The 13,828-nt window shown below is 42.8% G+C and overlaps 1 protein-coding gene across 1 annotated transcript in view; it reads left to right on the top strand.

The window, feature by feature from the left end:
• Window positions 1-13,828, top strand: part of syt7a (synaptotagmin VIIa) — an 83,090-nt gene that overhangs the window by 56,390 nt on the left and 12,872 nt on the right. The window contains exons 5-6 of the mRNA XM_083916683.1: window positions 852-1,019; window positions 8,668-8,811. Coding sequence (XP_083772809.1) covers window positions 852-1,019; window positions 8,668-8,811 — 312 coding nt within the window. The remainder of the gene's footprint in view (window positions 1-851; window positions 1,020-8,667; window positions 8,812-13,828) is intronic.

Raw genomic sequence — 13,828 nt, 5'->3', positions numbered from 1 at the left:
AGGGGAATGTGAGTTGGAAAGTGCTCTTAAGTATGAACACTCATTAATTTCTGTACTTCACCTAAATAATATCTCTATGATTAGATTGCCCTTGTGATCTTTTCTACTGTGTTGGTGCAGGTATTTCACCACTTCCTGTTTACTGTTATGGCTGCTAAGTGGTGACCTGATGACAAGCAGATCTTTATAAGATGAAATATTACACATTAAGATAAAAATAGAGTGTAATTGATGTTTCATGGGAGCAAATGCACTTGTATTTAACCCACTGTCACTTTGCCTGACTTCCCAAATGAGTTGATTATTTGCTCATGAGGCACTTCATCACAAGCCGTCCTCCAGTTGCTCTAACTTGCTACTATTGAATTGCCTTGTATAGTAGCACATCTCAAGCTAAATGAACGAGAGAATGAGACCAGCGTCCACACACTGTTGCCACTAGTGAATGCTGGCAGCTGTAGTATTGGTCCTCCAGGCCCAAAGGAGTGACTTCTTGCTGGTTTTCCATCCTCCACAGGCTCCCTTTAAATTCTCCTCCTCCTCTTCCTCCCTGCTTTCCTCTCCCCCATCCCTCTCTTTCTCCCCACCGGACTCCACGTAGTCTTTTTCATCCTCCTGCCTCTCACTTGGCATGGAAAACTAGACCTGCCCCCTCACACACTCTACTGCTCTGTCTCACCTCCTTAGCCGTGTGGTTACTCAATCTATTTTCCTGTGTTTATGTGAGCGTATGTGTTTTTGCCTGTCTTTCTCATGCCCTTTGGTCTTTTTCTCCTCTGCCTGTTGTTATTCTCCCTCTTCTATACCTTCTGTCTGCTGTGGGACCCCCGCCACCTGTATCTCTCTCTTAGTGGGGCACTGTCAGGGGGTCAGAAGGGGGCAGCAACTGGGCATGGGGATGATGGGGGGGGTCCTTATCGCAGTGACAGCATGAAGAGCATGGTGACAGAGGGAGTGAAGGCCGGGAGGTGGCAGACCGTCCAGGGCCACATGCAGTCCGGAGGATTGAGACCCAGCGAGTGAGTTCAGAACCAGTAGAAAAAAAGCAAACATTAAAGTCACTGTGCAGCAAAAAAACAACACATTATTACAATATTAAATACATTATTTCAGCAGCAGCCAGTGTTGGGTAACATTACAAGATTACTGACATTTAAAAGTAACTAGCCTAGTTATGTTACAGCGTTACCTACTGAGTAACTTGTTAGGTGTCAGTCATATTGTCCAGAGGATGCGCTTACCTACCGTTAAATGTATTGACTCTACTGCGAACGGTGTAGTTGATGAAGTGGGTGTTCTACTAGGTCGATGGGTAGTTTACTAAGGAGAAAGTGAGCACACTCTTCTGTATATTCCAATGGCTTTTTGACTGATAGGTGGGTATTTTGTACTTCCGGAAAAAGAGGTTACTATACCCCGTTTACCTGCATAAACTCTCTATTACACCACGGCCTAACATCATTGCAAAGCCAGTCTCAGGGCTGCTGTTTGTTTTGCCCTGAATTATTTAAAGGTTAGAGGGCCCGGGACAACTGCCTGGTGAACAACCCCTGATGGCGGCCCTGGCCAGCCTGCAGCTCAATATCTGTATCTCTGCAGGCAACAATAACATGAAAGACAGGTGCAACATATTTTTAATCCAGCTCTGTTATCACAGTTAGATGAACAGTGTGTGGCTCCCAGCACGTCGGAGCAGTGGAGCTCTGCAGAGAGTGTGCCGCGGCTCTCATGTACTTCCATGTACATGAAAACAGGCTAAATAGAAATCCTTGAGGGTACCTGACAGGTCTGTGCAACCTTTTGGCTGCAAGCAATCTGACAGCAGAGGCAGAGTGATACGTGATATCTGTGTCCACTGAGACATCTGTCCTCTGTTTCAGATGCAAAAAATGTCACCTTCTCTCATCCGGTGACAGGTGCAGGTGGCGGTAGTTCAGGGATTCTTGCTGGGAAATGCTAGTTTAAAAGTAATGGATTATTGGAAAATATAACTAAATAACTGATTACTTGAATTGCAAAACTAATGTTACTTGATACCCAACACTGGCTGCAGCTATGATTAGATTAGTCTGGCTCAACGGATGTACAGTGCTGAGTTTTGCAAGGGCACGGTCTGCTTAACTCGGCCAACGAAGATCGTGACAGGTTTAAAGACAACAACACAAACAAGCCGCAGCGTTTTTTTCCTCTATCCCAGTATAAGCAGGTGTAGCCGGACCATACTCCAGCGATGTGGAGAAGGTCTGGATATGTGAGACTATTAGATGAATGAATCAGTTCTGAGCAGAAACAAGGAGAGTCGGGTCAAGTTCAGCAGGGAGGAAAGTGCAGCTCAGGAGTCAAGGTGAGCGTGTTGGCATAGATCAAGGTGTGAGCACTGGGGAAATGTGAACTCTCGTCATCATGAGAAGACAACAATAGTTGTTTGAGCCGTGTCACACTGACTCAAACCTTCAGCTGACACAGTCGGCCCAGCTGCACAATAAAGCCCTGTGTGAGACTCTACAGGAGAATATGATTTATTTATATGAGGAAGTGCACTGCCTGCAAGTGTACTTGTAAAAAAATGCAAAACAGAAATAGTCTCATTTCACTGAAATAATACCTCACACTGCGCCGCCCCGCCTTTTTAATTATGATTCAGGCTGGAAATGTGAAGCGCATGTTGGTCACTGGCTGCCTGTATCCCACAGCCATGACGTAGGAGATAAGTTAGGGTCTATATTCAGCATGTTGGAATGGAGGCAGTTAATTTTCAGTTCCTCGTGATTTTTTACACCTTCCTTTGGCAACTCGTGCCTGTGATTTCTTCCTCCACAACACATTTACGCTCATCACTACCTCACTCCTCATTCCCTCCTTCCCTTCTCTCCTCTTCTCATCTTTCTTTTTGCCCCCTGTCTATAATTGGATTCTATTTTCAGGCTGCTATAAGTGTCTGTGTCTCTTGTGTTTGTGTCTCGCACCCCATTTTCTGTCTCTCCTCCATCGTCACCCTCTGCTCTTATCGTTCCCATCACTCTCTCCATCTTTCTGTCACTGTGTAAAGTCACTCCTCTTATTTTCCTTTTCCTCTGTTTTACCCACTAACTGTTTTATTTCTGCAGAACCTCCCATTACTGTTTTTATCCTGTTATTTGGGTTAGTTAACTATGATGGACACTAAAAGCCTTGTGCACAATTATGTTAGGTGAAGTAATGCAGAGCGGAGTAAACTGCACCTAACTGATGTGTATAGCTTTCTCGTGACCTAATTCTGGTAGTCTGGTTTACACAGCGATCAGAGTGAGAGGATATGTTTTGTGAAGAGAAAAAAATATGAAAAAGATTTGACAGGATACTGTTGAGCCGAGAGAACAGATAAGGAATGATGTATGTGTAAGTAAGGGATGACTTCAAAATAATGTCACTGCGACGAATGAAACATTTGTGAGAAAGGCAGTGAGCCAATTGAAAAGCATTCATAAAGGGGAGGAGTGGAAAATGAGAGGCTGACAGAGGGAGGGAGTCATAATGTAGGACTTGGTTGGCTGCTGGAATGTCTCTAGAGGTGCAGCATGTATTTAAAAAGACGAAAAAGACTTAGAGACAGGAAGAGAGGCTATCAGAGATGGAAAAAGTTGACTGACGAGTAGAGGACATGGGGATCTCTCATCAGACCAAAAAACCCTCATCAAGAAGGCTGGGAACATGCAAAACCATCACCCACACGCCTCGACGCAGTCACGTGGCACAGAATCGCGTCAAGCCCTTGCGGACAGTGCACATCCGACCACTGCCTGCGCGAAACACACCCTCACGCAAACTGCACGCTCAGACTACGCACACACGCAAGGCGCACACGTGTCTGACGCAGACACACAGAGCGAGCTCGTCTGCACGCTGCTGCCCGACGCAGCCCTATGAGCAGTACACGGCACACAGCGATCGCTCATGCTGCACCTTCTACTGCTATTTCTGCTACTGCTGTTACTGCTGCTGCCTCACGTTGCTCTCTTTCTTTCTCCTCCTCCTATCTCCACCTCCCAACCCACCTCCCTCTTCCTCCTTCTCCACTTTGTCATCAAATATCACTCTTCCTCCTTTGTCTTCCTCCTCCCCTTCACAATCATCCACTTCCTGTTTGGGCGAACTTTCCCGTGTCTGTCCTGATGTCAACCTGACTTCCGCGTCTCCCTACTGCCCTGTGCCACCTTGTCTCATCTCTGACGATTCTTTCCCTCTCTTTTACGTCGCATCTCCTGACCTCACCACTTCTGACCAACTCACATCCTGTTGCCACGGCTCCTCTCCTTCATCTTCTTCTCCCTCTTCCGTGCTCTCTGACTCCTTCCCCCCTCCTCATCATCCTATCCTCTGCCGGCCATGGCCTTCTTCGCGCTCTCTTTCCTCCCTGCTCCTCTGCCCTCCCAGCTTTGGGGATCCAGTGTTATCGTATGCGTCCACTCTGGAGCACATCCCCTCCCGGCCTCGGACGCTGCTGCGCCAGCAGAGTCTTCAGCAGCCTCTCATCCACCCACCAGGCCCACTTCTCGGCCACCCCCCAACCACATCCCAGAGTTTGGGACAATTACACACTGCACCTGGACAGCCTGGGGGCGGCGGGGTTTCTGGGAAAGGAGAGGGAGATGGCAGCAGTGGTGAGGGTGGGGGTGCAGGTACACGAGGCGGTCCCAGGGGTGCACGGGGCAGTCCATCAGGAGCAGGGGCCTCTCGCAATAGGGGAGGTGGAGCAGGAGGGCGCTTACGTGGCGATCCTGGCAGTTGGGATTACATGATGGACCAGGTGCGGAATCGTGGCCTGGACGCCAAGTCCTTCCTGTGAGTCTCTATAACTCTTTCTTCATATGTTTATGGAGTCTTTTGTAGTGTCACCTGCTTAATCTCTATCTGTGTGTTACAGTACATACTGTACATGCTACTCTATGCTATGTAGAATTATTTTATGCACTTGTTTAAGGTAATTCTTTGCTTTAATGTGCAATGCTGAATGTCTTAGAATCAAATAGTTCCTAATGTATTTGTTTAAGTACTAACTAACCTGTTTTTATCTTTGTGCTCTACGCCTCTTCTTTCGGGTGTTTTCCTAAAGTTTGCATCTGATATCCAGGGAAGGATATTACGTCTGTCTGTCAAAATACGCAACATGTGCTTGTGTGTACATATGTGTATTGTGTAGATGTGTGGTTTTGTGATTCACGACTATACTAGATGTGCAGGATTTTCTTGCACAAAGTTTAGTTGTTTTCACTGACACACTGGCAGGGAAAAATTCTATATACAATTACAAAGGCAATTTAGTCCGTGCTATAGCTAATCATGTTGATGCAGGATGATAAAATTGAGCGCAGATGAGGAGGCCAGAGGTTGGCTTCTTTGAAACATTTATTATAAATGTTAATAAGGATAGAGTTATTATAAATGTAAATAAGCTGTTGTCTTTTAGCTCTAAGCCGCTGCATAAGAGATGGATCAACATCTCATTTTAACAAGATGCCATAGATCACACACTGATATTAACAATTGTACGTTATGTTTATTAGATTTTCTAACATATGGTTACTTGGTATGTTTCATAATCCTTTAAAATCTCAACTGTAACATGAGTATGAAATGAATCGATACGTCGTGAGCAATGATAGTTTTTAATATATTCATATGAAAGCACAGTGCTTTATCAGTGATTAGTTAAGTTGATTACAAAGCTCCTTATTGAGCAATCTGTTACCACTTTTGTCTTAATTTTAGAATAATAATATATTATCATTTGCATAATTTGCTTGAATGGCAACATATTATGGACTATTTCTGTCCCATTGTGTGAAAAATTGTCCAATGTTTACAGTGTATGTTCTGGTAAACATCTGTTTGGATGGCATTCATACAGTCTACTGCAGTTGTCTTTACAGGACAGAGCTGGTGTTGCTGCTACTTCAAAATATTCATGGGATGGTGTCATAAAGAGTCACATTTTATATTCACACCGTCCCACGCAATTACAGGATGTTATTTCTGAACCATCCTTTGGGATCACTTTTAAATATCCTGCTTAGGAGACACAACAGTAGGCCTAATCCATATTTCATAACTATTTGCAACTAAAACGGCATCACTTTTTCTTGTACCGCTGCAACGTTTATGCTAATAGTCGATCTGTGCCTGCTCGTTGTGCCGTTAGCCTACTGACATGTGAGTCAGCATGTGTACCGCACACAGTCCACGTGTCACTGTGCATCAGTAAAAGAACAAGGGTTAAGCAGCTGTGTGTAGATTTGTGTTAACCCTGAAGCATTGATCTTATGTCACCAGCACCATTACTTCCACAACATATTGTTACTTCAGGCCAGATGAGGAGGGAGGGCAGATGAGAGAGAGGGAGGGGGTGATGAAGGGATGAGGAAGGACACTGCCAAGGTACATGTGTTTAATGTCCCTTTGCTCTGAATCCATTTAACAGTATCTTTTCACCCTTCGTTCTTCTTTTTTATTTGTGTTAAATCTCACTGTCACTGGCCAACTGAGCATCGGCAACGTAGCACCTGCCACCACCAAGGTCATTGAGAATATCGGCCATAATACTCAACTAAACTAGTCAACTCATCATTGTAAATGTTAGATTGAGGTCACAGTTTATGATGTGTTTCTCTGCAACAGCAACAACTCATATGATTGATGACAGAGCGGTCCAGTAATGGACATGACCCATTGTTCAAACCAGTTAATTTCAATCTTGACCAGATTCCTATCTGGGTGAATCATTGCTCAATGAATGTGTTGATGTGATTGACACAGATACTGTATCTCGCCTTTGGAGCCATTTGACCAAATGGATCTCTTGGGTGACTGGTCTTCATGCTTTTTGGCTAAATATCAATAACTTTCCTAGTGTCATTAATGTCTGTTCCCTCTCTCGCCTCTCCTTCCTTAATGGTCGGGGCGTTAACGGAAGTGTTTTACCAATATTCTTGAGTGCCAATGCTCATACTTAAAAACTGATGGGAGAAGAGGGATCAAATAACCATTAACCAATAACCTATACTCATAGTATCAATACAAACGCCATAGCATTATATATATTATTACATCTCTATGTTCCCAGGGCATGTTGTCTCTTGATATATCATATATATGTATGTTTGAAATATGTTTTTCAGTGTTTATACTGAATAAATGAGCCTAGCAGCTAGTGGACTTCCTCTGCTCAAAACACTGTGGTGAATTTCAGCCTGCATGCAGGTTTTTTTTTTAAGTCTAACATCGTTGAAATAGCAGCTAATAGTAGTAGTCAGAGACACAAGTTAGCGGACTGGTGAGTCACTCCTGTTGTGTACCAAGCCCCAGTGAGAGGGGAGAAATGCAACAATAAATGACAGCAAAACACAGTTAAGACTGTCTGGATTCTGTTATTCTACAGTTCTGAAAATACAATATATATATATATATAACATCCAAATCCCCAAATTAAAAACTGAATACCTACCCAACGAACGAATATTCAAATTATATATAATTATCTAACAGTAATGGATAAAAGGTTGAAATAGATAATATAGATAAAGTCACTTTAATTGGACACCTATACGACTGGTTGTTATCGGTGAAGGGGTACTTAAGTAAATCTGAAAGCGGACATAAAACCAGAGGCATAGACGTATAACAGGGAGATTATTAAACTGCAAGAAAAGCTATTGACGGCATATAAGAAAGATGAAATTGTGAAGTTTTGTGCGATATCTTTCCACAGCTTGGCAGCACTGTATGGTCTTAGTGGAGGTATTGTAACACAGTCAGAGGCTTAAACTATAGAACCGCGTGTGTGTGACAGGAAGTAGAGAAGGAGGCAGGGAATTAAGAATAGAGGATGGTGATGGGGGGAGGTTTGGAGAGCAAGTGCAGAATAACAGGGAAGATGAAATGAGAAGAGTGCAACACGGAGAGTGAGAGAGCAGTGACCCAGAAAACGGTGACATACACCGAGCACCTCAAGATACCGTGTCACTCAAATAGAAACAATTAGTCCAGATCTTCTTAATGAGGCTTAATTAAATCTTAACTCTGGAGAAAGACGACAGGCATGTTCGATGGGAAAGGTGAGTCTGGAGGGAGAGCAGAAGGCAGATAAATTACAGTGTGAGAGTGTGTGTGTGTGTGTGTGTGTGTGTGTGTGTGCGCACGTACAGGCCTGTACATACCTTTTTACATGTGTGCAAGCTGCTGAATATCACATCCATTAACAATCATTAACTAATCACCAACAGTTCCCTTAATTATTTGTTGTCTGTACCGAGTGAACACAGCCGGCACCTGTTGTCAGCACCACTTCATTAAAATCCGTAGGTTGTTATTAAATTGACCTTTCAGATTAAGGTTTCTTCTTAATATCCTTCCCTGGACAAGGTGCTTACTGCCAGGGTGTCTTGTGGCGTTGCAGATTTCCCTTTATGAACATTTTCTCTGTTACTGCTTCCTCTGTTTACTCTCATGTGGTCCCTTATTGTCCCGATGCTTCTCTTCTTTCTGTCCATGCTGTCACCTGAAATGACCTCTCTGTTCTTCTCTCCCCCCTGCACCACACCTTCTTTATGTCCGATTTCCCTATCCTTTGCATCTCGCCTCTCGTTCTATCTCTGTTTCTATCTCTTTATTGTATTTTTTATGGGGAGCCAGTGAAGGAAAGCTGGTGGTCCTGGCTTTGGCCATTGGCGTGGCCGAGCAAGATGACTTTGCCAATATCCCTGACCTGCAGGAAACAGCGCAGGCAGCACAACAAGCCAATCAGGAGCCCCCTCCTGAGAAGAGGTACCAGATAACGTATGAGAGCGCTTGTTTTGTGTGTGTATGTGTGAGAGATAAAGATGGGGTGCAAATGAAAGGACGCAAGGGATATGGTATCGGAGAAAAACAGGAGATGGTTTCAGAGTCTAGGTAGTGGAGAGTAGTTTTGTTTTGTAGTGTTTTGGGTGAGTCACTGCACTTAAGTGCATTGAGCCACAGACCTGCACCTGAAATAGCACCAGAGCTGTTACTGAAATAAAAATGAGCCGACTATGAAACCAAATGTAGAAAAAAATGCCTGTAATACTGAGATGAGTAAAGAGATAAAGCAATTTGGATGTAAGCTGTAAAGCAGTAATGAGCTCATAAATCACAGCAGTGAGATGCTCGCTGGTACTCCAGCCCTTTTTTCTGCTTTTAGGGGTAAAACTACAGCGAATCAAATAAAAACGTTGTTTCCTCATGCCAGTGGTCTTTTTTTTCTGACCATGATAATTATCTATCCATCACAATGGCATTCTCCTCCATCTTTTCATCTGTATTTGTTTGTCTTTTCACTCCTGCCATACAGAGACTTCCCATTTGGTAATTGTCGTATTTCCTTTGTACTCTCATGCTTTCCTTTCTATTCCTGTGTTCATTTTTTTCCCTCCTGCTCATTAGCTTCCTTCAATCACCCTCTGCTGCTTTGAGAGGCCCGTCTCTGTAGCTCCACCGAGGGCCCAGAGAGCCTCCTCATTATTCCACAACATGTTAGTCACTTACATAAACACGCTGCTAAAAATAAACCTTTTCCTTGCCAGCCACCTTACACACTAAAAGACAAAAATATTTCCACTCATCTCTTAGGATGCACTACTCTCCCTCGCATCTCCCTATCTACCAAAATAATTAGCTGTGCATTCTGTTTAGGAATTGGACCAATTTTTTTTTTTCTGTGAAACTGTTTAGGACTAAAAAATGAGTAAGCCTACAGGAGCTGTGTCATGTGAAACAAACAACTCACACCACACTGGGCTTTCATTTTTCAGCTATGGATGGTGGATTTGATTATTTGCGCCAGCGTGTAACACCACAGAGCCAGAGTGTAACACCACAGAGCCAGAGTGAAATCCTTCGTTTGGTCCAGCCCTAGGCAGATGTGACACACTCCATTTCCTCTGCAGTCCAATTAGGTCGTTTTAACCTCACTTTGATTCTGTGACAAATTGGAGACAATTTGGAGATACATAATATGACACACACACCTTTAAACAAAATGGCAGGGGAGGGTGAACAAATTCTGATTTACTCGTCACACTAATTATTTCTCATTCACAAGTGTTTCATCAATTTGACATGTGATTTAAGACTAGGGCTCTATTAGGATACAGAGGATAACTGTTTTCTTATGTAGACTGCACAGCTGCAGTATGTGGGCCGTGCAACTTGTCTCTTATGTGTTTAGCATGGCACCATTTGTCTTCCCTGAACTAATAAGCACATTTATCATTAAATCATGTATCCTTTAGGCCTGTGGACATTTATCCTTTTTCATAAAAATTTGCCTTAAGAGCAACGCTACGTCAACAACTATAGTGAGAGATATTTGTTTCTTGGTTTGTCTCATTTTAGTCTCTTGCCCCGAAGCATCCTCTGGCCTTTTCCTCAGTACACACAGCGCTCCCATGGAGTTACAAGCAAGCATGAAAATATTCTTTCAGTAACACTGTCACTTTTGCGAACATCAAAATTCCATTGTTAAGGTTTAGAGTGAAACCCGTAGAGCCACGGAGGAGTACAATTTTATGTGTAATTTGCACATTATATATATATATATATATATCTGGCTTTCCCAGCTTTTGTGTTCACCTGAAACCTCCTGAATGGTTTGTTAAATCCACAAATAGACTAAACATCAGGTAGGAACCACAGGCTCCTCGGTCCAGCTCATGGCCAGCAGAACTCACCCCGATTTAACGGTGATTGAGTGCATTGAGGTATTTGCTAGATTAACCTCAGGTTCATTTAATTTCTTTCAGTCAAACAGAATGACTAGCAGCTTGTAGAATGTGAATAAAAAAAGAAAGATTTGAATATAATGAAAGCTTCAGAGGTCTCACTTTATCAGGCTCCTGTGTATCCCTCTCCTGAGCTTTGAGGTAATTCCACTTGAGACACTCCATGTTTTGTTTGTTTCACGGTAGATTACAAATTCAAATGTAGGATGACTGATTTAGCTACGCTTTAATTGGATGCTAAATGTAGAGGCTTAAATAAACGGTACAAGTCCAAAGTATATTAGAAATGCAAGGTGTAAGCTTACTGGGAGTATATCATTGCCTGTGGTGTTAGTGCTGACTTCACAGATGTCTGACCATGATTTAATCAATCATGCTCTTGGCATATTGCTCATTCTAAACAGGGATTTCGAGCTGCGCTTTCATTCTTCTCCCACTCTCCAAACCCCTTGTATAGACATATCATCGGAGTCTGTGCATTTACATCAAACATGCCCTTCATGTGCCCATCACTCATCTCCATACCTGCGTCAGTCATGTTCTACCCCATGGGTTTATTCAACAACAGCATGGGACGGGCAAAGTATTTCAGTCAAACATAAAGCCTCTGAAGTTAATGTGAATAGTCGATGTGACTCTCAAACACTGGCATCATCGGTGCTAACATGAAAGGGAAATCTCTCCACTGTTGAATATGAATATACATGAATAACAAAAAGCTGCTCGGCACATCTGATATGTGGTGCATTACATTACTGAAACAACCAGTGATGGAAAGTAGCGATCTAAGAGACGTTCCCCTCTAAATACTTCACATGGTTTCATTTAAATAACAGTTTAAGGCCCAAAAACAAATTAAAAAATTTATATTTTATTAATTATAACAAAGAAATCAATACAATTTCCTTAGTGGTTCTTTTTGGGTTTGTATTTTTATCGTCTCATGACCCCTCAGATTTATTTTGTGACCCCATGGAGGGGGCCCAACCCCTATTTTGGAAACCACTGAACTAAACTACCTAACACTAAATAAACTACTTCAACAATCCCGAACTCGACCAGCTATAAAGGTAAGCAACAGTAAAATGCTGCTGTACACTGATGCATCAGTATTCACAGTTTAATAATGTCAAATAATATAATAGATTATACATATTTGATACATTTAAGTAAATTTTACTGATAATACTTTTGTACATAAGATTGAACGCAGGACTTTTACTTCTAATGGAGTATTTCTACATTGTTGTATTGTTACTTTAATTTAAACAAGATATCCGAGTGCTTCTTCCACCACTGGAAAGTGTAATATTCTTATTGTTGCACTAAAAGTAACCAAATAATGTTAACTATTAACATGTATGTGAAATACTTGAGTAAAAAAAACAATACAGCAGAAGGGCCTTTTTTTTACTCTTTACGCTTCATTGTTACTTACTGCCATAGTTGAAGGCAAGCCAAACAAACACACTGTTATCCCCACTGGCCATGAGAACGTGTTATAGTGCGTGATATTCATTACGCTCCTTCACTGACCTTGCGTGTGCAATCGCTGCATGAAAGCGTCCTGTGTGGCCCTTTGTTTATGAAGTGAGGCAGGAGCTGAGTGACAGTTTGAACTGCTCCAGAGTTGGTGGTAGTGATTGAGACTTTCAAACCAAGGTTACACATTGTTAGGGGGGAGAGAGAGAGAGAGAGAGAGAGAGAGAGAGAGAGAGAGAGAGAAAGAGAGAGAGAGAGAGAGAGAGAGAGAGAGAGAGATGGGATAAATCAGAAGAGGAACCATGGATTACAAAGATTGTGTCTCGCTTTAGATTCAGGGGCCACACATGCTGAGCTGTTTATATATCCCTGGCATCCATAGGTCGTGGATCATAAAGAGTTTAATTAGGATGTTCAAGTGGCTCGTAATGGCTCATTGATCTTCACTCATACAATTCTGTTGCGACTCAGTGAACCTATACTGTAGGTTTTCCTCCAGTGTTGCTATAAAGAGAAGCCACAGTCCCCGAGAGCTTTGAATCTAGATCTCTCTCTGAGCAGTCAGCCAACGGCCCAATGAGAATGGAGGTTCAGGACGGGGGAGGCGGGATACATCCTTGTGCTACATTAACATTCAATCCACTTGCCTGTGGTCTTTCAATTATTCATCCATGCATGTTACATAATTTTGTGTAAGCCAGTGGAGTTATGTTTTAAAATTCATCTCGCAGATATTGATAAATATAGATGTATACTCTCTGCCTGAAAGACGCGATGCACTCGAGGAGGTCCTCTGTCTGTTAATTGCCAAGTGGGCCATATAATATTGCTTCATAATTTATGAGCTTATTACATTGCTTAAGTTGCACTGAAAGGAAAAGACACATAGCGTATGGCGGTTGTGACCTTTAACCTAAATCAATATAAATGTGTGTTTATTTAACGTCATGACTGCGTGTTTGTGCTCTAACCGCATTAGTGTGAGTGGGAGGAGTTTAATCGTTATGTGGTGGAGGATGTGTGTTCAGGCTAATGTAAATGTTAATGTTGGGTCATTCTGAGGTTGCACACATCCAGCGCTACACGTAATGTTTTAAGGTGGTAATTTCAGGCCTTGGTTTCTTAGATAGTAGAAAAATAACTGCTGTTATAAATGCTTCCAGATGATATAATCTGTTTGTACATAAACATGTAAATTGATTATGCTATGCTCTGCTAGTCTGCTCCTCCTGTGACAGGGGCTTTGCAGGCCCGGCTAATCAGCGGGTCTTCAGGGGCTCTGCTTAAGTCTGTCCCTGAGGCTTTGGCTCCCTGCGGCCACCATGCTCATCCAGACATCACAGGGGGAATGTTCAGATGCATTCAGCTACGTGCTAAGGGAGGGGGAAGGTAGATAGCATTAAGGCGGAAAAAAAGGAGTCACAAAGAGAGGAGGTGGAGGTTAGTGCATGCTTACATCCATCCATCCATCCCTCCATATGTCAGGGGAGGATGAGGGAGCAAATCCATCTTCCATCCATGAGAGTAGGAGGGAGTACTTATTGTACTCTGCACATCCATGCGTTATATGG

The sequence above is a fragment of the Echiichthys vipera genome, assembly GCF_963691815.1.
Source record: "Echiichthys vipera genome assembly, chromosome: 7".
In the NCBI taxonomy this organism is placed as follows: Eukaryota; Metazoa; Chordata; class Actinopteri; order Perciformes; family Trachinidae; genus Echiichthys; species Echiichthys vipera.
This window is presented reverse-complemented; position numbering and strand designations above follow the sequence as displayed.